The sequence below is a fragment of the Pseudophryne corroboree genome (assembly GCF_028390025.1).
Source record: "Pseudophryne corroboree isolate aPseCor3 chromosome 3 unlocalized genomic scaffold, aPseCor3.hap2 SUPER_3_unloc_2, whole genome shotgun sequence".
NCBI classification, from domain to species: domain Eukaryota; kingdom Metazoa; phylum Chordata; class Amphibia; order Anura; family Myobatrachidae; genus Pseudophryne; species Pseudophryne corroboree.
In genome coordinates this window covers 1,672,466-1,696,091 of record NW_026967508.1, presented here as the reverse complement: position 1 = coordinate 1,696,091, position 23,626 = coordinate 1,672,466, and the positions used below count along the sequence as shown (strand labels likewise).

Genomic DNA, 23,626 nt, shown 5'->3' with positions numbered 1-23,626 from the left:
GGTTCAGAATTGGTCTAACCGAGCCGTACGGTTTCGGGACCACAAACAGGCTTGAATTAAAGCCTTCTCCCTGTTGTGACGGGGGAACCCTGATAATGACTTGATTTAGACACAACTTTTGTATTGCATCGCATACAACCTTCCTGTCCGGAAGAGAAGCTGGTAAGGCCGATTTGAAAAATTGGGGAGGGGGAAAGTCTTGAAACTCCAGTTTGTACCCCAGGGACACTATTTCCAAAACCCATGGGTCCAGGGCCGAACAAGCCCAGAATTGACTGAAGAGCTTGAGACGTGCCCCCACCGGTGCGGACTCCCGCAGAGGAGCCCCAGCGTCATGCGGTGGATTTGGCAGAAGCCGGGGAGGACTTCTGCTCCTGGGAACCTGCCACGGCGAAGATCTTTTACCTTTTCCTCTTCCCCTATTAGTAAGGAAGGAATAACCTCGCCCTTTTTTGTATTTATTCGGCCGAAAGGACTGCATCTGAAAGTGGTGAGCTTTCTTTTGTTGTGGAGGAACATAAGGCAAAAATGACGACTTACCGACGGTAGCCGTAGATACCAGATTAGTGAGACCCTCCCCAAACAAGACACTACCTTTATATGGGAGAGACTCCATAGCGTTCTTAGAGTCAGCATTCCATTGATGAATCCACAATGCCCTCCTAGCTGAAATCACCATGGCATTGGCTTTTGATCCCAAAATGCCAATATCTCTCGCCGCCTTCTTTAGGTAGGCCGCAGCGTCCTTGATATAACCCAGAGTTAACAGGATACTATCCCTATCTAGGTATCTATATCAGATGACAAGTTCTCTGCCCACTTTTCGATAGCACTACTCACCGACACAGATTTCTTCCATGCCTGGTTCTGAGAATCAGATCTATCTAATCTCTTATTAATAAGAGCTACATTAGCATTCAAGGCATTCAACACGTTTACCCAATCAGGAGTCGGCGGTGCCGACAGGGTCACTCCCACAGCCGTTTCTGTCCCTAACACAGTCTCCTCCTGGGTAGAGCACTCCGCCTCAGACATGCCGACACACACGTACAGACACACTGAGCAAAAAAGGGGACAGACCCACAGTAAAGCCTGTCAGAGAAACACAGAGGGAGTTTGCCAGCTATGAAACGTTAATATAAAGCTTCAGACCTGTAGCGCTTTTATATTACTTATATTTGCCCCAAATTAATGTACCCCCCCCCCCTGTTTTGCACCCCGTTACTTGTACAGCAGTGTTGAGAAAGGACCAGCATCTCTGCAGCTCAGTAAAGAGAGAATGGCGCTGAGGATAGCTGTGAAGGCTAAGCCCCGCCCCCTTAATGGGGCGCTTCAGCCCCGCTATTTTTTTTATATAATCACACTGGCGGAAGTTTGTGTCTAAACACTTAATTTCCACTTTGCCAGCGTTAATGAGGAGTTTTATGCTGCCCAGGGCGCCCCCGTCCCCGCACCCTGCAACCTGTAGTGCCGCTTGGTATGGGAGCATGGCGCGCAGCGCAATCGCTGTGCGGTACCTCAGAACAAGTCACTGCAGTCTTCTTTTCTTCTTCTACTCACCTGTCTTCTGACTTCTGACTCTGCAAGGGGGGTGACGGCGGGCTCTGGGAGTGAACCCTTAGGCGTACCTAGTGTTCCAAACCCTCAGGAGCTAATGGTGTCCTGTAGCCAAGAAGCAGAGCCTTAAACTCACTAGAAGTAGGTCTGACTTCTCTCCCCTAAGTCCCACGATGCAGGGAGACTGTTGCCAGCTGTCCTCCCTGAAAATAAAAAACCTAACATAAAGTCTTTTCAGAGAAACTCAGTAGAGCTCCTCCAAGTGCATCCAGTCTGCCTAGGCACAATTCTAAAACTGGAGTCTGGAGGAGGGGCATAGAGGGAGGAGCCAGTTCACACCCCTTCAAAGTCTTAAAGTGCCCATGTCTCCTGCGGATCCTGTCTATACCCTATGGTCCTTGAAGTGTCCCCAGCATCCACTAGGACGTATGAGAAATATACGTTAGTAGACAAAAACGATTGGACACTGACAGAAAATAGATCGAGATGTTATTGACGTCGGTACTTTGTAGGTCCACCCTGTGCAGTGATTACTGTAGACACTCTTCTTGCCAAACTGTCCACAAGTTCCTGGACAACAGCAGGCGGTATGTTTTGCCATTCCACCTTAAGTACATTGACCAAATGTGACAGTGAAGAAGGTCGAGTCGCTATGAATTTGTTCTGGAGGTTCTCAATTGAGATAAGATCTGGACTTTGAGCGGGCCAGTCCATCCGGGTTACCGAATTCTCTGTATACCAGTCCAGTGTCACCCTGCAAACATGACATTGCACAACCTACGATGATCCCCTTTTCATACTTGGTTAGCTCTTCCGGCAAGTCAATTCGTTAGCAAACAATCTAATCAGTGCCCCTCTACCAGTGTCATACCTTCGCAAACGCATGTCCTCTGCAGGAGCTCACCATTTAGCTTGCGCAGGGGTCCAATGACTTTCGTCTACATTACGTAGAATAATGAGCATATAGTAAAAAAAATAATAAATTATGCAAATTTCAGCCATAAAGCTTAAAGTGCAATTACAATTCAATTTCTCATCCTTCAGCTGCTGGAATTTGCTTTTCTTCATTGTGGAGTCTCTGATATTTAACAAGATGGGATCTTTACGTCAATCATTAGAAACACAATTACAACGTAGGTTTGTCCTCAAGTCTGTGGCTTCTCTGATGTGTAATAAGATTTGGTTGGAACCGAAAACGTTTCCCACAGTCAGAACAAGTAAATGGCATCTCACCTGTGTGAACTCTCTGATGCTTATTAAGACTTACTTGGAACCGAAAACATTTGCCACATTCAGAACATGCAAACGACTTACTAACTGTGTGAATTCGTTGATGGTAAGAAAGGCTTGATTTACAGGTAAAACATTTCCCACACTGAAAGCATAGGAACAGCTTCTCTACTGTGTGACTTCTCTGATGTTTGATAAGACACGATTGAAAACGGAAACCTCTCTCACACTCAGAACAGGTAAACGGCTTCTCGCCTGTGTGAGTTCGTTGATGGCAAATTAGACTAGGTTTACGTGTAAAACATTTCCCACACTCAGAACAGGGATACGGCTTCTCGCCTGTGTGAGTTCGCTGATGGCAAACAAGAGTTTGTTTGCGTGTAAAACATTTCCCACAGTCGGGACACGAAAACGGCTTCTCCCCTGTGTGAGTTCTCTGATGCTTAATAAGATCTGCATTCTGTTTAAAGCGTTTCCCGCAGTCAGAGCAGGGAAACGGTTTCTCCCCCGTGTGATTCCTCATATGTCTAGCAAGTTTGGATTGATGTGGAAAACAGGCCCCACACTCAGTGCATAGATATGACGTTTTATCTTTGTGAACTCTGTGATTGGGAATAAGGAAAGACTCGTAACATTTTCTGCATTCATAATAGGAGCATGGCTTTACACCTATGTGAGTTTTCCGATGCCTGACGAGACCCGATTTCTGTGTAAAACTCCTGCCACACACACACAACACCGGTATAGCTTAATAAGTGTTTCCTCTGTATTGTGTGTAACGGTATCCGATTTATCAGGGCATCCGTCACGACTGGATGGGTCGGCTGATGTAATTGCACTGTGAGGTACTGGATGTATACTGGAAGCAATGGGGATTTCTCCTGTAAAATCTTGCATCATGTCTTTATCTTCTAGTTTGCAATCTGGAGCAGTAAGGAGATGTTGCCATGAGTTATTCCTGCTGTTGTGTCCATCTGCCAATATTTCTGTAGAATATATATATACATTTTTTTAGAACAATAGGATTAAAATACATTTCCCCAACATTTACAGCCAATCAATGAAGGACATATGGTCACATGTGTACAAGGAGTACCGCAGGTACTGTCACAGGTTGCACTGTACAAGGAGTATCACTGGTATAATTCCTTTATGTACTCTAATTGGACAGTGCGGATCCCTTTTGGCACCATATAAACGATGATAATAATAATAATAATACTGTCACATGAGGTACTGTACAAGGAGGAGTACTGCAGTTACTGTAACAGGTGTCATTGTACAAGGAGTACCACATGTGGTAAAGTATCACGGGTACGGTCACATGTGATAATGTAGAAGAGCAAAACGGATGGTGTAATGGTTAGTATTACTGCCTCACAGCACTGAGGTCATGGGTTAAATGTCCACTATAACTGTGTGGAGTTTGTATATTCTCCCCAAGTTTGCGCGAGTTTCCTCCCACACTCCAAAAATATACAGGTAGGTTAATTAGCTCCAAACAAAATTAAGCCTAGCGTGTAAGTGTGTGCTTGTACATGTGGTAAGGAATACAGATTGTATGCTCCAATGGGGCACGGACTGATGTGAATGACCAAATATTCCTCATAAAGCGCTGCAGAATATTTGTGCGCTATAGAAATAACTGGTAATAAATAAATAATAAGGTGTAACACAGGTACTGTCATATGTGCTAATGTACAAGGAGTATCACAGGTACGGTCACATGTGGCAAAGTGCATGGAGTGTCATGAGTATTGTTACATAGGGTCTCTTCCCATTAGTCAGTGCTTGTATCTCTTAAATCACAGTTCTCTGAAAACAGATCAGACAGAAGCCTCTGTACTGGGAGACACCAGGAGGGAGGAGACTGGTCAGATCTCTGGGCTGGTAACACAGTGACATGATGTGAGGGGGAGAGCAGGAGTATAATAGGGGCTGATGGCTCCTGATGTATGAGATACACCAGAGAGTGTGGGGAGGAGACTGGTCAGATCTCTGGGCTGGTAACACACAGTGACATGATGTGAGGGGAAGAGCAGGAGTATAATAGGGGCTGATGGCTCCTGATGTATGAGATACACCAGAGAGTGTGGGGAGGAGACTGGTCAGATCTCTGGGCTGTGTAACACAGTGACATGATGTGAGAGGGAGAGTAGGAGTATAATAGGGGCTGATGGCTCCTGATGTATGAGATACACTAGAGAGTGTGGGGAGGAGACTGGTCATATCTCTGGCCTGGTAACACACAGTGACATGATGTGAGGGGGGAGAGCAGGAGTATAATAGGAGCGGATGTATCCTGATGTATGAGATACACCAGAGAGTGTGGGGAGGAGACTGGTCAGATCTCTGGGCTGGTAACACACCGTGACATGATGTGAGGGGGAGAGCAGGGGTATAATAGGGGCTGATGGCTCCTGATGTATGAGATACACCAGAGAGAGTGTGGGGAGGAGACTGGTCAGATCTCTGGGCTGGTAACACACCGTGACATGATGTGAGGGGGAGAGCAGGGGTATAATAGGGGCTGATGGCTCCTGATGTATGAGATACACCAGAGAGAGTGTGGGGAGGAGACTGGTCAGATCTCTGGGCTGGTAACACACAGTGACATGATGTGAGGGGGAGAGCAGGAGTATAATAGGGGCTGATGGCTCCTGATGTATGAGATACACCAGAGAGAGTGTGGGGAGGAGACTGGTCAGATCTCTGGACTGGGTAACACACAGTGACATGATGTGCAGAAGGAGTAAACTGGTACATTCTGCCGATATGTGGATCTGCTTCATCGCAACCCAGAGGTGATGCTGGTCCACACCATTAACAACTGCAGCCGGCAATGTAATACATCCACCTCTCTGTTCTGTAATGATTATTACTCACCTGTGATGATATATTTAGGGATTTCCTCCTCCTTACATTGCTGATCACCACACACATACGTCTCCTCTTCCTCTTTTATATCTTCTACTTTATAATCAGTCCGGTCCTCACCCTAAATTACCACAAAAATAGGATTTTAAAATACCTATCGGTAAATCCTTTTCTCGTTGTCCATAAGGGATACTGGGGACTTAATACGATGGGGTATAGACGGGGATCAAAGGAGCCGGTGCACTTTAAGTTTCTTCAATTGGGTGTGCTGGGCTCCTCCCCTCTATGCCCCCTCTCACAGGCAGTTATAGGTAAAATAGTGCCGAAGGAGACTGGACATACTTGAGAGAAGGAACATAACAAGTGGTGAGATTCACACACCAGCACACCACAACATAAACCGACCAGCAACGGCTGGCAACCAAACAGCAACAGCCGAACAGGTAAACTTATAAATAAGAAACAACCTGCAGAAAGTCAACGCACTGAGGCGGGTGCCCAGTATCCCTTATGGTCTACGAGAAAAGGATTTACCGGTAGGTATTTAAAATCCTATTTTCTTTAGCATTCATAAGGGATACTGGGGACTTCGTACGATGGGGACGTCCCAAAGCTTCCAGAACGGGCGGGAACGTGCGGAGACATCTGCAGTACCGCCGGCCCAAACTGGGTATCCTCTTTGGCCAGGGTATCAAACTTGTAGAACATCACAAAGGTATTCTTCCCCAACCAGGTAGCAGCTCAGCAAAGTTGCAAGGCCGAGACTCCACGGGCAGCCGCCCAGGAAGACCCCACTGATCTTGTACAGTGGGTCTTCAGAGATTGTGTAATAGGTAAGGCTGCCGACACATAGGCCTGTCGTATAGTCAACTTAAGCCAACAAGCAATAGACTGCTTAGAAGCAGGGCAACCCTTTTTCTCTTACACCCTAGAGCAGGGGTTCTCAAACTCGGTCCTCTGGGGCACACACAGTGCATGTTTTGCAGGTCTCCTCACAGAATCACAAGTGAAATAATTAGCTCCACCTGTGCACCTTTTAAAATGTGTCTGTGAGTAATTAATACACCCGTGCACCTGCTGGGTTACCTGCAAAACATGCACTGTGTGGGCTCCCGAGGACCGAGTTTGAGAACCCCTGTCCTAGAGGATGCTGAGGTTCCATTTAGTACCATGGGGATTAGACGGGTCCCTTGGGAGCCACTGGCACTTTAAGAGGTTAATAGTGTGGGCTGGCTCCTCCCTCTATGCCCCTCCTACCAGACTCAGTTTAGAAAACGTGCCCGGAGGAGACGGTCACAGCTAGGGGAGCTCCTAGGAGTTTTTCTAGTTTTATTATTTTCTGAGTTAGTTAGGTACAGGAAGGCTGCTGGCAACAGCCTCCCTGCTTTGTGGGACTTGGGGGGAGGGGTGGAACCAACTCTTGAAGTTAATGGTTCTCTATCTCCGCTGACAGGACACTGAGCTACTGAGGGTGCTGATCGCAAGCCCACGGAGGTGACCGCTCACTCCCGCCACCCCCTAACAGAGCCAGAAGAAAGAAGAGTGGTGAGTACAGCGCTGGCGGCCCGGGAAGCGGGTAGCCGGCGGGAATAGTGGCACAAGGGTGGGAGCGCAGCAGTCATCGCTCCGGAAGGCTCAGCGGCACTTGGTGTACGGCATTGTGAGGGGCGTCCTGGGCCAGCGCAAACACCTTATACTGGTCACAGAATGCTAATAGGGGCTAATCCTGCTGTTAGCAACAAAATACCTCAGGCCAGTATAATACAATTTGTGCGGGAAGACGCGCGCCATTACAGGTGGCGGGACTTCTCCTCAGAGCGGATCCAGCACTCACCAGCGCCATTTTCTCCCTGCAGAAGACGCTGACAGGAGGCGCTACCCTCCACATACACTGGGGAGTCTATACCATACTCAAAACTCAGGCTTCTGGGGCAGAACTCCCGGGGGTAGCCTCCATAAGGTGTACTATAACGTATATTTATTCAAATGTATCCCATACTGGAAAGGAGCCACAGTTTTGAGAAGTCTAGGGACACAGCAGTGACTCTCACCCCAACTACGGCCCTCATTCCGAGTTGTTCGCTCTCTAGCTGCTTTTAGCAGCATTGCACACGCTAAGCCGCCGCCCTCTGGGAGTGTATCTTAGTTTAGCAGAATTGCGAACGAAAGATTAGCAGAATTGCGAATAGAAATTTTTTAGCAGTTTCTGAGTAGCTCGAGACTTACTCCTACACTGCGATCAGTTCAGTCAGTTTCGTTCCTGGTTTGACGTCACAAACACACCCAGCGTTCGCCCAGACACTCCCCCGTTTCTTCAGACACTCCCGCGTTTTTCCCAGAAATGCCAGCGTTTTTTCGCACACACCCATAAAACGGACAGTTTCCGCCCAGAAATACCCACTTCCTGTCAATCACACTACGATCACCAGAACGAAGAAAAATCTTTGTTAGGCCGTGAGTAAATTACCAAACTTTTGTGCAGATTTACTTGGCGCAGGCGCACTGCGAACATTGCGCATGCGCAGTTTGCGACTAATCGCTCCGTTGCGAAAAAATCTAACGAGCGAACAACTCGGAATGACCCCCTATGTACCCTAAAAAGTGTACACTTGCCCACATAATGCATGATATATGAGCGGTGCAACATATGTTGAGACTATTAGGGATGAGGTATCTTATTTAAATGTAATAAAGGAACCCTCGGTTACCTTCCCAGCATTTAGGGAGTTAAACTCCTTATTTGGGAAAAACCTGAGTACACCCAGAGATATGATCCAAATCCCTAAAAAGTATCTAGATTGTCAAAGCTGGGGGTACAACCTCCATAAGGGATTCGGCTGATCGCAGATTGAGACTACTCTCTAATACTGTGCACTGCTACAGGTGTGACTCAGAGACCCACTATTGCGGAGATTTCTGGGTCTATAGTGACGTGGTCAGGCTCCTTACTTGATGATTTAGATTCTATGTGTAGGAGAGACATTTACTTGTTTCTATGTCACATACAGGATTCTGCAGGCTTCATGGCTGGAGGCCATGAAGAAGGAGATTGGCCTGCGTAATGCAGGGACCACTGCTCTGGCAGTTTAGAGACGCAGGGGATGGTGGCTACACCACTGGACTGCGGATACAGAATCCAAGACAGGTATGGAGAGTCCGCCCTTCATAGGTGAGGCCTGTTGGGACACACTGGATACGTGAAAATCCAAGCCAACTGCGGGTAAGTCGACATATCTTCCTTCCGCAGCTGCACAGACCAGAATTTCTACACCTACACGGCAATCCTTTCAAACCGCAAGGTTTAAACATAAATCCAAAGGTTCCTCCACTTCCTTTAGAGGACGTTGGGGAAAATCCAGAAAACCTGCATCGCCAGGTTCCCAGGAACGGATTTCGGGTTCTGCCTTCTCAAAACCTTCGTTTTGACGGTGGACCTCACTGCCTGGGGATCAGGCAGGTGGGAGCGAGACTAAAAAGATTTCAGTAATACATCTGGGCGATATCCTGCCTAGACACCTGGGAAAGGTTAGGTTGTCCAGGGGTGCAGACTGGAGTTTCTAGTAGTCCCGCCTCACAGATTCTTCAAATCATGCTTGCTAGCTGCTCAGGCAGAATGTACAATACCGCTGGAAGTTATGCAAACGTTTGACAACAAATGTCATTATTCCAGTTCCACCTCATCTACATAACAAGGGTTACTATTCAAGCCTAAGGTCATTGAACCCCTACTGGTGGGTGTTCAATTCAGGATGGAGTCTGAGAGTGGTCTCCAGGCCTATCGAAGGTTACACTACGACAATGTCACTTCCAGTTCCAGACACTGCACTTGGTTTCTCCAAGGCCATAGCAGCGATTATGCTCCTACTCCACAAACAGGAAGTGGACATAATTCCATATCTGAACGATCTTAACATCCTCCAGGGAGATGTTGTTACAGAGGGTTACTCTCTCGTATCAACTGTCCCCGGATCTTGGGGGGAGCCTGAATCTTCCAATTTCACATTTAGAGCCGACAAGGAGGCGTTCCTTCCTGGGGATGATTCTCGACATGGAAGTGCAGGGGGTGTTTCTACCAATGGAGAAAGCGTTGGTGATCCAATCAATGGTCCAGGATGTCCTGAGGCCAGCCTGGGCAGCAGTTCATCAGTGCATTTGCCTTCTGGGGAAGATGGTTGCCTCCTACGAGGTTAGACAGTACGGAAGTTTCCATGCAAGGTCTTTCCAACTGGATCTCCTGGACAAATGGTCGGGATCACATCTTCACATGCACCAGCAGATACGTCGGTCGCAGACAGCCAGAATTTCACTTCTCTGGTGGCTGCAAACCTCTCACCTTCTAAAGGGCCGTAAGTTCGGGATTCAGAATTGGATCCTTCTAACCACGGATGCATTCTCAGAGGTTGGGGAGCGGTCAACCAAGGGGAAAACTTCTGAGGAAAGTTGTCAAGTCTGGAAACCATCCTTCCAATAAACATTCTGGAACTAAGGGCCATATACAACGGCCTTCTACAGGCGGCACATCTTCTGCACAATCAAGCCAATCTTCTTCAGTCGGACAATGTCACAGCGGTGTCCTACATATACCGACAGGGCGGAATGAAGAGCAGAGCGGCAATGTCAGAGGTAACAAGAATCCTCCTCTGGGCAGAAATGCACGCGGTGGCACGGTCAGCAATCTTCATTCCGGGAGTGGACAACTGGGAAGCCGACTTCCTCAACAGACACGATCTCCATCTAGGAGAATGGGACCTCCACCCAGAGGTGTTCGCAAAGGTGTTGAGCCGATGGGGTGTCTCTCAGATAGCCACGATGGCCTCTCCCTTCAACAAGAAGCTTCGTAGGTACTGTTCCAGGTCGAGAGACCCACCAGCAGTGGCGGTGGACGCACTAGTACCTCTGTGGGTGTTCCACTCATCCCAAGGATTCTCAAACTAATAAAAAGAACATGAGTTCAAGCGATCCTCATTGCTCCGGACTGGCCAAGAAGGGCTTGGTACGCGGATCTGCTGGAATTACTCCTGGGGGATCCGAGGCCTCTTCCACTTCGCGAGGACCTTCTTCAACAGGAGCTGTTCGCTTATCAAGATTTGCTACGGCTACGTTTGACGGCATGGAGGTGAACGCCAGATCTTAGCTTGGAAGGGCATTCAGAAGAATGGTAATTCCTACACTAGTGTTCACTCTAGGCTGTTTCAGCAGGGCGCCGCGCCCTGCCCGTTTTTTGGCAGGCAAAACCCTCCCTGCCCCTTTTGCGGCGCCCTGCTAGAACAGCCGCCCGCTTCCAGCCCTCCCGGCGTGTATCCATTCACGCATTGGGAGAGAGCTGGGGGAAGCCCAGCACCGACAGAGGTGCTGGGCACGCCCCCAACAGTGACGTCGCCGGCCACAGACGCTCTCTATAGTAGCGTCTGTGGGCCGCCCCGCCCCCTAAAATGACGTAGGTGTGGCCACGCGCCCTAATTTGCGTGGCCGCGCCCCGTTTCGGGCGCGTGCCCATATGCCCCCGGAGTCCGGCGCCATGCCCCTTTTCACTCCTAGAGTGAACACTACCTACACGGATACAGGCTGGGAAGGGAGTAACTTCTAAACATTACCATCGGTTTTGGAAAATGTGTGTGTCTTGGTGTGAATCCAAGAAGTGTCCTACGGTGGTGTTTCAACTGGGACGGTTTTCTCCTCTTTCTACAAGCAGGTGTGGATGTGGGCCTACACTTGGGCTCCATAAAGGTCCAGATTTCGGCCTTGTCCATTTTCTTCCAGAAACATTTGGCTGCTCTCCCGGAGGTTCCGACATTCTTGAAAGGAGTTCTGCACATCCAACCACCCTTTGTGCCTCCTACGGCACCTTGCGATCTTCATATGGTGCTGCAGTTCCTGCGATCGGATTAGTTTGAGCCTTTACAGGAGGTGGACATAAGGTTTCTTACTTGGAAGGCTGTCCCACTGTTGGCATTGGCATCTGCAAGACGTGTATCAGTATTGGGGGCATTGTCGCACAAGAGCCCCTATTTGATTTTCCATGAGGATAGAGCTGAGCTCAGAACGCATCAGCAATTTCTTCCAAAGGTTGCGTCGGTTTCATATGTCAACCAACCTATTGTGGTGCCAGTGGCTACTGACACCTCAATTCCCTCAAAGTCCTTGGATGTTGTGTGGGCTTTGAGGGTATATGTGTAGAGAACTTCTCGTCACAGGTAGTTGAATGCACTGTTTGTCCTTTATGATCACAACAGGATTGGGTGTCCTGCTTCTATGCAGACGTTTTCTCGCTGGACCGGCTTGCTATCCAGCATGCTTATTCTACGGCAGGATTGCCAATTCCAAGATCGGTTCAGGCCCACTCTACTCGTAAAGTGGGTTCTTCCTAAGCGGCTGCCCGGGGTGTCTTGGCTTTACAGCTTTGTCGAGCAGCTACTTGGTCAGGGTCGAACGCGTTTGCTAAGTACTACAAGTTCGATACTTTGGCCTCTGGGGACCTAATGTTTGGTCAATCTGTTCTGCAGGAGCCTCAGCACTCTCCCTCCCATACTGGGAGCTTTGGTACATCCCCATGGTACTAAATGGAACCCCAGCATCCTCTAGGACAGAGGTGGCCAAACCGGTCCTCGAGATCTACCAACAGTTCACATTTTCCAGACCACCTAGCTGGTGCACAGGTGTAGGCATTACTAATGAAGATGTGCTGCATTCATTCCTAACTGACAATTCTACAGATCTCCAGGAGGTCTGGAAAACATGAACTGTTGGTAGATCTCGAGGACCGGTTTGGCCAGCCCTGCTCTAGGATGTAAGAGAAAATAAGATTTTAAATTACCTACCGGTAAATCCTTTTCTCGTAGTCCGTAGAGGATGCTGGGCGCCAGCCCGGTGCTTCGTTTTCCTGCATTATTACTTGGTTAAGTGTTGGTTCAGCTGTTGCTGTTCTTGTTTCATGCTGGTTAGCATGGTTTCTTCATGTTGCATGCTGGTTAGCATGGTTTCTTCATGCTGCATGCTGGTTAGCATGGTTTTTCAATTAGGTGTGAGCTGGTGTAAATCTCACCACTATCTGTGTATTTCCTTCTCTCAAAGTATGTCCATCTCCTCGGGCACAGTTTCTAGACTGAGTCTGGTAGGAGGGGCATAGAGGGAGGAGCCAGCCCACACTATTAAAAACTCTTAAAGTGCCCATAGCTCGCAAGCGACCAGTCTATACCCCATGGTACTAAATGGAACCCCAGCATCCTCTACGGACTACGAGAAAAGGATTTACCGGTAGGTAATTAAAATCCTATTTTCTTTGAATCATATAGCACAAACAGGGAATCAGTCTTTCTGATCCGAGCTGTCCTCTTGACATAGATCTTCAAGGCTCGCACAGCGTCCAAAGCCTCCGGAGGAGCAGAAGTGCCAGAACTAGACAGAACCACAATAGTTTGGTTTAAATGGAATGCAGATACAACCTTTGGCAGGAACTGCTGCAGAGTCCTGAGCTCTGCTCTGTCTTCGTAAAAGACCAAGTAAGGACTTTCAAACAATAAAAACCCCAATTCTGAGACACGTCTAGCAGAAGCCAGGGCCAATAACATTACAGTCTTCAATGTAAAGTACTTGACTTCTACTTTCATCAGTGTTTCAAACCAGGAGGATTGTAGAAAATCCGAAACCACATTCAAATCCCCGGGTGCCGTTGGTGGCACAAAGGGAGGCTGTAGGTGAAGCACTCCTTGCTAGAAGGTCTGAACTTCAGGCCATATTGCCAACTTCTTCTGGAAAAAAACAGAGAGGGCTGAAATCTGGACCTTAAGGGAGCCCAGACGTAAGCCCATATCCACACCAGCCTGCAGAAATCGTAAGAAACGTCCCAGGCTGAATTCCGTAGGAGGAAATTTGTGCTCCTCGCACCAAGAGACATATAATTTCCAGATATGATGATAGTGTTTTGACGTCACAGGTTTTCTGGCCTGAACCATTGTTGCAATAGCCTTTTTGTTAAGGCTTTTGTGAGCTAGGATGTTCCGCTCAACCACCATGCCGCCAAACGAAGTCGTCGTAAGCCTGGGTAGACGAACGGTCCTTGTTGAAGATCTCTTCTCATTGGCAGAGGCCAAGGGTCTTTTACGGACATGTCCAGAAGATCCGCGTACCATGCCCTTCGAGGCCAATCAGAATTGCCTGGACTCTTTGATTCCTGATTCGCTTCAGCAACCTCGGGAGCAGAGGAATCGGAGGAAACGGGTAGACCAGCCGGTAAGGCCAAGGCGTCGTCAGTGCATCTACTGTCCTCGCCTGAGGATCCCTGGTTCTCAAACAATACCATAGAAGCTTCTTCTTGAGCCGAGATGCCATCATGTCTATCTGTGGACAGCCCCACAGATTGATGATTTGTTGAAACACCTGCTGGTGTAGGCCCCACTCCCCCGAGTGGAGATCGTGATGACTGAGGAAGTCCGCCTCCCAGTTGTCCACCCCTGGTATGAAGACGGCCGACCTGGCTCTTGCATTTCTTTCCGCCCAGAGGAGTATCCGTGATACCTCTCGCGTGCAGGCTCTGCTTTTTGTCCCTCCTTGTCGATTGATACAAGCCACGGCCGTGGCGTTGTCCGACTGAACCTGAACAGCTCGATCCCGGAGTAGACAGTCCAAAGGGTAGCGCCTGGAACTGGTAGTGATCGTTCAGCAGGGCGAACTGCAGGTAATTGGAATATGGAGATAAGCGTCCTTTATATCTAGCGAGACCATGAACTTCTGTTCTTCCATACCCGCAATCACTGCTCGCAAAGATTCCGTCTTGAACTTGAAAACCTTCAGGTAAGGGTTCAAGAATTTTTTATTCAAAATGGGCGTTACCGAACCATCCGGTTTCGGTACCACAAACAGGTTGGAGTAGCAACCCTTTCCCTGTTGTTGCAGTGGCACTAGCACAATGACTTGGGATTGGACCAACTTTTGGATGGTCTGTTGCAGTGTAACTCGAGTATCCTCCAAAACTGGTAAGCTTGATTTGAAAAATCGTTGGGGAGGAGCACAGTCGAACTCCAGCTTGTAGCCCAGAGAAATTAGGTCCCTTACCCAGGAATCGTGGCAGGAGCTTTCCCAGACTCGGCTGAAGTGACGTAGTTGAGCTCCCACCTCGAGGTCCCCTCGGGCTGGGGAGGCACAGTCATGCTGAGGCCTTAGTGGAAGCTGAACTGGTGTTGTTTCTGAGAAACTGCGGCAGACGGTTTTCTGGTCTTACCTCTGGTGCCTCTCGCCGCGGTGAAGCCGCCAGAGGCGGCTCTTGATCTGAAGATGGTAGAGCGAAAGGACTGGGTAGGAACGCCTACCCGGCGGGGCCCCAGAGGGGAGGAACATGGATTTTGCCGCAGTAACCTTGGAAATCCACGTATCCAACCCAACCCTGAATAGCCAATCCCCTGAAAAAGGAAGAGACTCTACGCTGCGCTAGGACTCTGCGTCTGCTATCCACTGACGCAGCCACAAAGCTCTGCGCGCCGACACTGCCATAGCAGTGGTCCTAGCATTAATATTGCCTATCTCCTTGAGAGAGTCACACAGGACGTGCGAAGTGTCTCGAATGTGTTTTATGAGAGTCACCGTAGTGACCAGGGACATATCCCCCAAGAGTACCTCCTGAAATTTAGTAGCCCACGTATGAATGGCATGCATCATCCAGCAATTTGCTATGACCGGTCTTTGCGGTCCCCCTAGCGGGGCCCCCGGTTTGTACTCCCCACTCTTCTCACCTTCAGGCAATGTTAGGGGTGTGCGGCATGCTGTGATTGCGACCGCTAAGGCGCAGTGCCCCACTGTACAATATCCTCTCAGGACGGTGGTCCTGCTGCGGGGAAGCGGCTCTGACACCTGAAGAGACCGGAAACCGTCCCCTCCCTAACTCCCCCGGTGCAGGTATGCTGTTGCCCAAACAGCATACTGAAAATAACTAAGTTTTAAAATAAACTGAAGAAAACTCTCTGGAGCTGCAGAGATGTGCATCCTCTCCCGAGGGCACATTTTTCTAAACTGCCTGTGGGAGGGGGCATAGAGGGGAGGAGCCAGCACACCCAGTTGAAGAAATTTAAAGTACACTGGCTCATTTGGACACCGTCTATACCCCATCGTAATAAGTCCCCAGTATGCCTTGTTGATGCTAGAGAAACAATAAAATAACAGTGTAATAATGTGCGTGTGACTAGAGCCAGACATCAGCATCTCCTAAATGAAGGCTTAGCCCATTCTGGCCATGCCACCTGGGAAGAGTTATTACTGTACGATGTCCCTCTGTGGTTTATATGAGTAATAAGGAACATGGTTGTTGATGTTAAACGCTGTCAGGTGGGTGCTGAGTGGAAGGATAGTCTGACAGGTCACCAGAAGAGCCCATGAGGAAACACCAACACTGGATGATAAAGCCGCTCATGGGAGACCTCACACAGAGACAGGCACAGAGCGTATTACACCCCACTGCCTCAGTGGTTACCCTCCTTTCTTATACTCTGGGGCCTAGTAGAGGTTTGTGAGCAGGACTCAGCAGGGGATACTCTGGAGCAGGACACCTGGGGAAAGGGGCCCAGTATTGTGGAGAAACCAAGGCCCCCACTCCCATATTATATATATTATACACAGTGGGAGGAATGGGATAATGCAGATTAAATAAACAGAGATTAAATAAAATAATAACACTGCTACAGCATCACTACAGATCATACAATGAGGAGTCACTGATATTTTGGTGTTTCCACCTACCTGACCCTCCTGTGGGACACTGTGATTCTCCTCTGTGTGATCCTGGGAATACAGAGGACGGGGACATCTCTCTGGGGTATTCCCGTTACTGGCCCCATCTGTAGGAGACACACAGTGACTGAGTACATTGTATATATGGGATTATCAGATGATGTTTATCTAGGTGGTCCTGATACAAGTTATCAGGCGGATATGTTGCACCAGGGATATGGCTAGTGTAAGTGTGCATTAACAGCAATAAGGACTTTGTAATTCAGCTTACATACAAGGGTGGTGCAGATGAAGAGATACGTACATGGCTACATACGGGAGAATACACAGTGCAGGAGCAATTATGGGTACCTTGCGCACAACTCTGCATAAGCCCCTAAGTATCTGCTGGGAAACGGATTATATCATCCTTGAATTATATATTAACCAAGATAAAAGTCCTGTCAAATACACAACCTGTAGGCACTGGATTCCAAGAGACTCACAGACTTAGTAAAATTTCATGATCCTACATTCTCCCTTCCATCATCATCCTCATTCATGATTCTACATTCTCCCTTCCATCGTCATCCTCATTCATGATCCTACATTCTTCCTTCCATCGTCATCCTCATTCATGATCCTACATTCTCCCTTCCATAGTCATCCTCATTCATGATCCTACATTCTCCCTTCCATAGTCATCCTCATTCATGATCCTATATTCTCCCTTCCATAGTCATCCTCATTCATGATCCTACAGTCTCCCTTCCAACTTCATCCTCATTCATGATCCTACATTCTCCCTTCCATCATCATCCTCATTCATGATCCTACATTCTCCCTTCCATCGTCATCCTCATTCATGATCCTACATTCTTCCTTCCATCGTCATCCTCATTCATGATCCTACATTCTCCCTTTCATAGTCATCCTCATTCATGATCCTATATTCTCCCTTCCATAGTCATCCTCATTCATGATCCTACAGTCTCCTTTCCAACTCCATCCTCATTCATGATCCTACATTCTCCCTTCCATCGTCATCCTCATTCACGATCCTACATTCTCCCTTCCATAGTCATCCTCATTCATGTTCCTACATTATCCCTTCCATCGTCATCCTCATTCATGATCCTACATTCTACCTTCCATCGTCATCCTCATTCATGATCCTACATTCTCCCTTCCATCGTCATCCTCATTCATGATTCTACCTTCTCCCTTCCACCTTCATCCTCATTCATGATCTTACATTCTTCCCTCCATTGTCATCCTCATTCATGATCCTACATTCTCCCTTCCATCGTTATCCTCATTATGATCCTACAGTCTCCCCTCCATCATCACCTCATTCATGATCCTACATTCTCCCTTCCACCATCATCCTCATTCATGATCCTACATTCTCCCTTCCACCATCATCCTCATTCATGATCCTACATTCGCCCTTCCATCCATCACAGATCTACCTTCTCTTATTGAGAGACTTCAGTTTGTCCCTCATGACCCTCCTCTGAGGACTAAGCGGCTTGGCTGGTAGTGGTGCCTCTGACAGCTCCCACAGCCAATCAGTTCTTCCCTGATAGCCACCAGCACTAGGACACAATGTTTATAATTTATAAATGTGTTTAATAATATTTATTTTATGTATAAATGTGATTGGTTTCTGCACTACTCGCCTAATACATTCTACTTCTCCATTGTCCATGTAAGGGAACACTGAGATACATTGGGTGCAAAGGGCACTGTCCTGGAGAAGGTACCTCTGCCAACTACAGTTGTCTGCTGCCTCCTTCTCCATTTAGACCCCTCCACTATCTTCGACTAAAGGGATTTTGTTTGAAGTGCCCACAGAGAAGGGGATGATATATCTTACTGCTAATGCAGTTTTCTTTAACTTTTCTTTTGCAGTTGTGGAGTTCTCTGAACTCCAGGGGAGGGAGGTGGTCAGGGGAGAGCAGGAGTCTAACGTGGATTGATGGCTCGTGAATGCTGTTAGCGACAGAACATGGCTAATATGTGACTCTGTTCTGTACTTAGTGATTATTACTCACCTGTGCCGATATCTGTAGGGATTTCCACCTCCTTACACGGGTGATCACCCATCACATACATCTCCTCCTCTTCCTCTTTTAGATCTTCTACTTTAATACCAGTCAGGTCCTCACCCTAAATAACCATAGAGCAATAACTAAGAGTTTAAGAATGTCCGATTTAATGAAATGAGATAAACCCTTTATGGCTTGTGTTATACCTTCCTGATCAGACCAGATTTCCTATTTGCCATGTGTCCTTTATACATTAGTAACCTAGTGAAACAAGCGTAAGCATATACAGATGTGTCCTCATACACCTAACCTCAATACGCCATGCAGCAGCCTGGGCGTCTTTTTTGCTCAATATGAGTCTTAGTAACAACGTGATGTGACTAGGACGCACCAGGAGACTGTGCTGATATGTGACACAAATATCTGTATACGACTGAGTCTGTAACGAAGCACAACTGGAACTTGGTATGGAAAAAAGCTGGAGACGATGCATGGTAGCACTACGCATGCAGATTCAGAGACTCAGTCAAGAGGAACTATTTGGTGCCACTGCAGCAATAATGTATGAGAACACATCTGTACAGTAAGATGGAGGGAATAGCAAGTTATACATGATGGAAAGGGACCAGTGTAGCTCTATTACACAAGTATCACCTGTCCCCTCTATTCAGACATCTGTAGCTCCGCCCAGATCTTGATGGAAGTTGATAAAGGTCAGAAAGATCACACTGAGCTGCTGTGACATCACTGACCTGGTGTATGAAAGGACCAATCCACACAGTGCTTCTGTACAGCAAGCCTGCCAAGCTGTCACTCAGTCTCTGCCTGCTGACACAGAGAGGCTCCTCCTACCCAACATGCTACCCCGGAGAGCAAGAGAGAGCATGGTGACCATTTGTAATGTATGGATAAACACTACAGGTATTCTATGTACACTGTACAGCGGAAAGTCAATTAACTTGCTAATCAATCAGGGCTTATCCCAAATTAATTCAGAAAACAATGAAAATACCATTTGATAACGTCAGATTTAATTAACCGAGGTTAAATAATAGAATCTCAGGTTATAATACGGATACCAGGGCCGGACTGGGACTAAAAATAGGCCCTGGCATTTTTGAAGCACACAGGCCCACCTCTGTGACTCCTCCCCTTACTATCCCTGACTCCTCCCACTTATTAGTCTATGTTCTTACAAATATATTTAATATTCTAACAACATACAAGCGTATATCATTCTCTATTAAAATATACACAACCAGTGGTTGAAGTGGAAATTTTTAAGTGGAGGTATGGAATTGTGAGGTTTGTAATTAAGCGCGCGCTCCGGAAAAGGGGGCGTGGCCACTTAAAGGGGGCATGGTCACTCAAAAGGGGGCGTGGCCTTCAGTGTAGTTTACCACACCATACACCCCTTATACGCATTATGCACCACAATAGTAGGACCCCTTATACTATCTAGTACTGCTACCCCTTTCACATTATACCACACAGTATGAGCCAAAATTTACATTATATGCCCCCGATAGTGCAGTGCCAGGTATACAAATGCCCCCACAGTGCCAGGTATACAAATGCCCCCACAGTGCCAGGTATACAAATGCCCCCACAGTACCAGATCCACAAATGCCCCCACAGTGCCAGGTATACAAATGCCCCAACAGTGCCAGGTATACAAATGCCCCCACAGTGCCAGGTAAACAAATGCCCCCACAGTGCAAGGTATACAAATGCCCCAACAGTGCCAGGTATACAGATGCCCCCACAGTGCCAGGTATACAAATGCCCCCACAGTGCCAGATCCACAAATGCCCCCACAGTGCCAGGTATACAAATGCCCCCACAGTGCCAGATCCACAAATGCCCCCACAGTGCCAGGTATACAAATGCCCCCACAGTGCAAGGTATACAAATGCCCCCACAGTGCCAGGTATACAGATGCCCCCACAGTGCCATGTATACAGATGCCCCCCAGTGCCAGGTAAACAATTGCCCCCACAGTGCCAGGTATACAAATGCCCCACAGTGCCAACCAATTGCCCCCACAGTGCCAGGTATACAAATGCCCCACAGTGCCAACCAATTGCCCCCACAGTGCCAGGTATACAATTGCCCCCACAGCAGCCAGTGCTGCAGCTGCTTACCGCTGCTGCACTGCTGCTGCTGCTGCTGGTCCTCCTCCTCCGGGCTGTGAGGGACGGGGTGAGTGCGCCGGGGGTGAGAGGGCTGTGAGGGACGGAGGTGAGTGCGCCGGGGGTGAGAGCGCCGGGCGCCCGCCAGCGCAGCTGTGTCTGGCGCGGCGGCGTATAGCGTTCAAACCAGCCGCCGGTTCGTGAGCCAATCAGAGCTCGCGGACCGGCGGCTTCTGATTGGCTGCCGGTCCGCGAGCTCTGATTGGCTCACGAACCGGCGGCTGCTTTGAAGTCCGCTTTACGCGCCGCGCCAGACACAGCTGCGCTGGCGGGCGCCCGGCGTTCTCACCCCCGGCGCACTCACCCCCGTCCCTCACAGCCCTCTCACCCCCGGCGCACTCACCCCGTCCCTCACAGCCCGGCGGGCGCTCTCCAATCCTGATAGCTGAGACACGCTGCCGCCGGACTGAGCAGCAGCGCGTCTCAGTGACCGCTGGACCGGCCCACGTGGCCATCGGCCCTTCTGGCATTTGCCAGAAGTGCCAGATGGCCAGTCCGGCCCTGACGGATACAGTATCACTACAGATCATACAATAAGATATATTGGTGTCTCCACCTACCTGACCCTCCTGTGGAACACTGTGATTCTCCTCTGTATCATCCTGGGAATACAGAGGACGGGGACATCTCTCTGGGGTATTCCTGTTACTGGCTCCATCTGTAGGAGACACACAGTGACTGAGTACACTGTATATATGGGATTATCAGATGACGTGTATCTAGGTGGCCCCATAGCTGCTCTCTCCATTACACTACATGACAGTCTCCTCTTACCCAGTGATGTGAGGGGCCGGTGATTCTCCATCATCACGTCCTTGTACAGACCCCCGTGTTCCTCTATATACTCCCACTCCTCCATGGAGAAATAGACGGTGACATCCCCACACCTTATAGGAACCTGACACACACAATGATACAGTCAGTGAGGTGGAGGCACCGTTCTGAGGCTCTGGGTCCTGCTCAGTCCTCCTGACACATGGGTACAGCTATTTTTTTTACTGTTGTGTTATCCTATGTATCAAAAAGAGAAATAAGATCATTGCAAAAAGAGTAGACAGGCATCCCTTACTTACAGTTCCTGTACTTCTGGCCAATATACAGTTACAATTATATAGGTCAGGAATTCTTTAGTATTATAAACTCAGACAACGCTCAAGTACAACAAACATTAGAACAAGATGCACAGGAAGAACATAACCAGAGACCCCACTGCTTCATGCTGTAGAGACATCACTATCCCATAAGAACGCCACCCCACAATATACCGTAGCTGTGTAATAGGAGGATGTGGTAAAGCCATAAAGAGCAGATCAAATAGGTGTTATAGGAAGACTGTACGGAGTGTGACTGCATTACTCCTGCATTTCCTACACAGTGCCAGCCTTACAAGGAGACTCCCAGTAAGCCCTGGTAGGTGGAGGCGTTAATTATGTGGGATAGGTAGGTAGGAGGTTTAAATGATGTGAGATACGGCGGTGGACTGGGATTTAATTTGCGGGACCCCCTTACCTGCCTTCAATGCTGGCCACTCAGTCCTGGGGTGTTCCAAGCTGAGCGGTGCTAGGGTGCTGCTTGATTCCCGCCAGAAGCACCTGTGTAACAACGCAATGCTGTACACTGGGTTTGGCGCCAGCAGGGGTGATGGAATGGAAGTTAAAAAGTACAAAAAAAAAGAAAAAGAAAAAAAAAAGTATTAAATGAAAGCATGAGGCTGCTTAAAAGCAAACCCCTGTTCAGAGGTGCACCAGCTTCCTGCTGGCACCAAAAAGAAAACTGACTGGCCTGAGCCAGGAGGCGGGGTTATAGGGGGAAGGACCAAGCATTTGGGGAAATCTGAAAGCTTAACTGTTTGGTGCCCAGATCTGACCTCACACCTATAACCCGATGTTATCCCTGTGGAGCCCTATGTAACCCGAAGAAGAAATAACACTAAAGGGAATGAGGAGAAGTCTGGGATCTTGAACTATAAAGCATTGGATACTATCTAGTTATGTCCAGAATGATAACACCAACAACATATATAATGCTTAGATGACATCCTAGACCGGACACTTGTTGCTGCGTCATTTGTGTTACTTCCCCATCCTTTACACTGTAACATACTGTAATATACATTTATATTACTAGGCTCTTCTCATAACATATATCCTTCCAAGTCCCAGTGGTACTCCGTCACCATTCTTACTGGTCCCTGGTGAGGTTAGCTGCTCTTCACTCCTGGTAAATAGATGCCAACTGGCACTCCCAGAATCCAACACCTTACTTTTTTTTTTTTTGTTTCATTCCTTTATTCGTGCAATATTACATTTCATGTATGTTGTTAAAGCAGGCAGAATATTTACATTTGGAGAGATGAAGATACATGTAGTGTTCCCTCTAGGCTGTTTCAGCGGGGCGCCTTGCCCTTTCTGATTTTAAACGGCAAAAGGCGCCCTGGCCTTATGGTGGCACCCCGCTACAGCAGCCTCCCCTGTGCCGTTACCACCTGCGGGCAAAAGTTGTGGTTGGTGATCACGGCCAGTGAATACATGGCATCTAATAACAGTGGGGCGAAAGCTAGGGGGTAGACCAACCTTCGGTGCGTGCAGAACTGCCCCCTCTCCCAGACAGCTGTAAGTCACACGTATAGAAGAAGCTGTCAAGTAAGAAACTGGTACTGAAAATAATATTATTGTTATTCTTCTTCTCATCATTTACTCTGCTAATATAAAATATGACTGTGTATATGAAGGAGCATGACAGCGATAGGGAAGAAATTATTATATTTTACATATACACACACACATACATACATACATACACATATATTTTACAGAATTCTAGCCTGTCTAGCAGGGGTTGGGTATGATATGCCCATCCACGGCATCCCAATGTTGAGAATCCCAACAGGGACTAGGTAAGTATTATTTGCCTTCCCCCAATGTTCCCCTAACCCTCCCTTCCCACAGCCTAAGCCTAACCACCACCGCAGTCTATCCCTAACCCTCCCCAGTGGTGCCTAAACTTAACCCCCTCCCTGCAGCC

At 48.2% G+C, this 23,626-nt stretch overlaps 1 protein-coding gene across 1 annotated transcript; it reads right to left on the bottom strand.

The window, feature by feature from the left end:
- Nucleotides 1-2,683: 2,683 nt before the first annotated feature.
- LOC134983619 (oocyte zinc finger protein XlCOF6.1-like) lies at nt 2,684-18,649 on the bottom strand. The gene is made up of 6 exons (XM_063949295.1): nt 18,617-18,649; nt 18,417-18,531; nt 16,390-16,487; nt 5,674-5,785; nt 3,683-3,773; nt 2,684-3,506 (listed from the first exon to the last, which is right to left on the bottom strand). Exons 1-6 carry the CDS (start codon nt 18,647-18,649, stop codon nt 2,684-2,686), a joined length of 1,272 nt encoding a protein of 423 aa, XP_063805365.1.
- Between the last annotated feature and the right edge of the window lie 4,977 nt (nt 18,650-23,626).

Bases quoted from the DNA above. Each gene is read 5' to 3' on its own strand.
- LOC134983619 (XM_063949295.1), bottom strand. From the start codon at position 18,649: ATGGCAAATAGGAAATCTGGTCTGATCAGGAAG. The intron at 16,488-18,416 runs GTGAGTAATAAT...TGTCTCCTACAG, and splicing joins CCCTACAGATATCGGCACAG to ATGGGGCCAGTAACGGGAAT. The intron at 5,786-16,389 runs GTAGGTGGAAAC...GTGGTAATTTAG, and splicing joins GTGTCCCACAGGAGGGTCAG to GGTGAGGACCGGACTGATTA.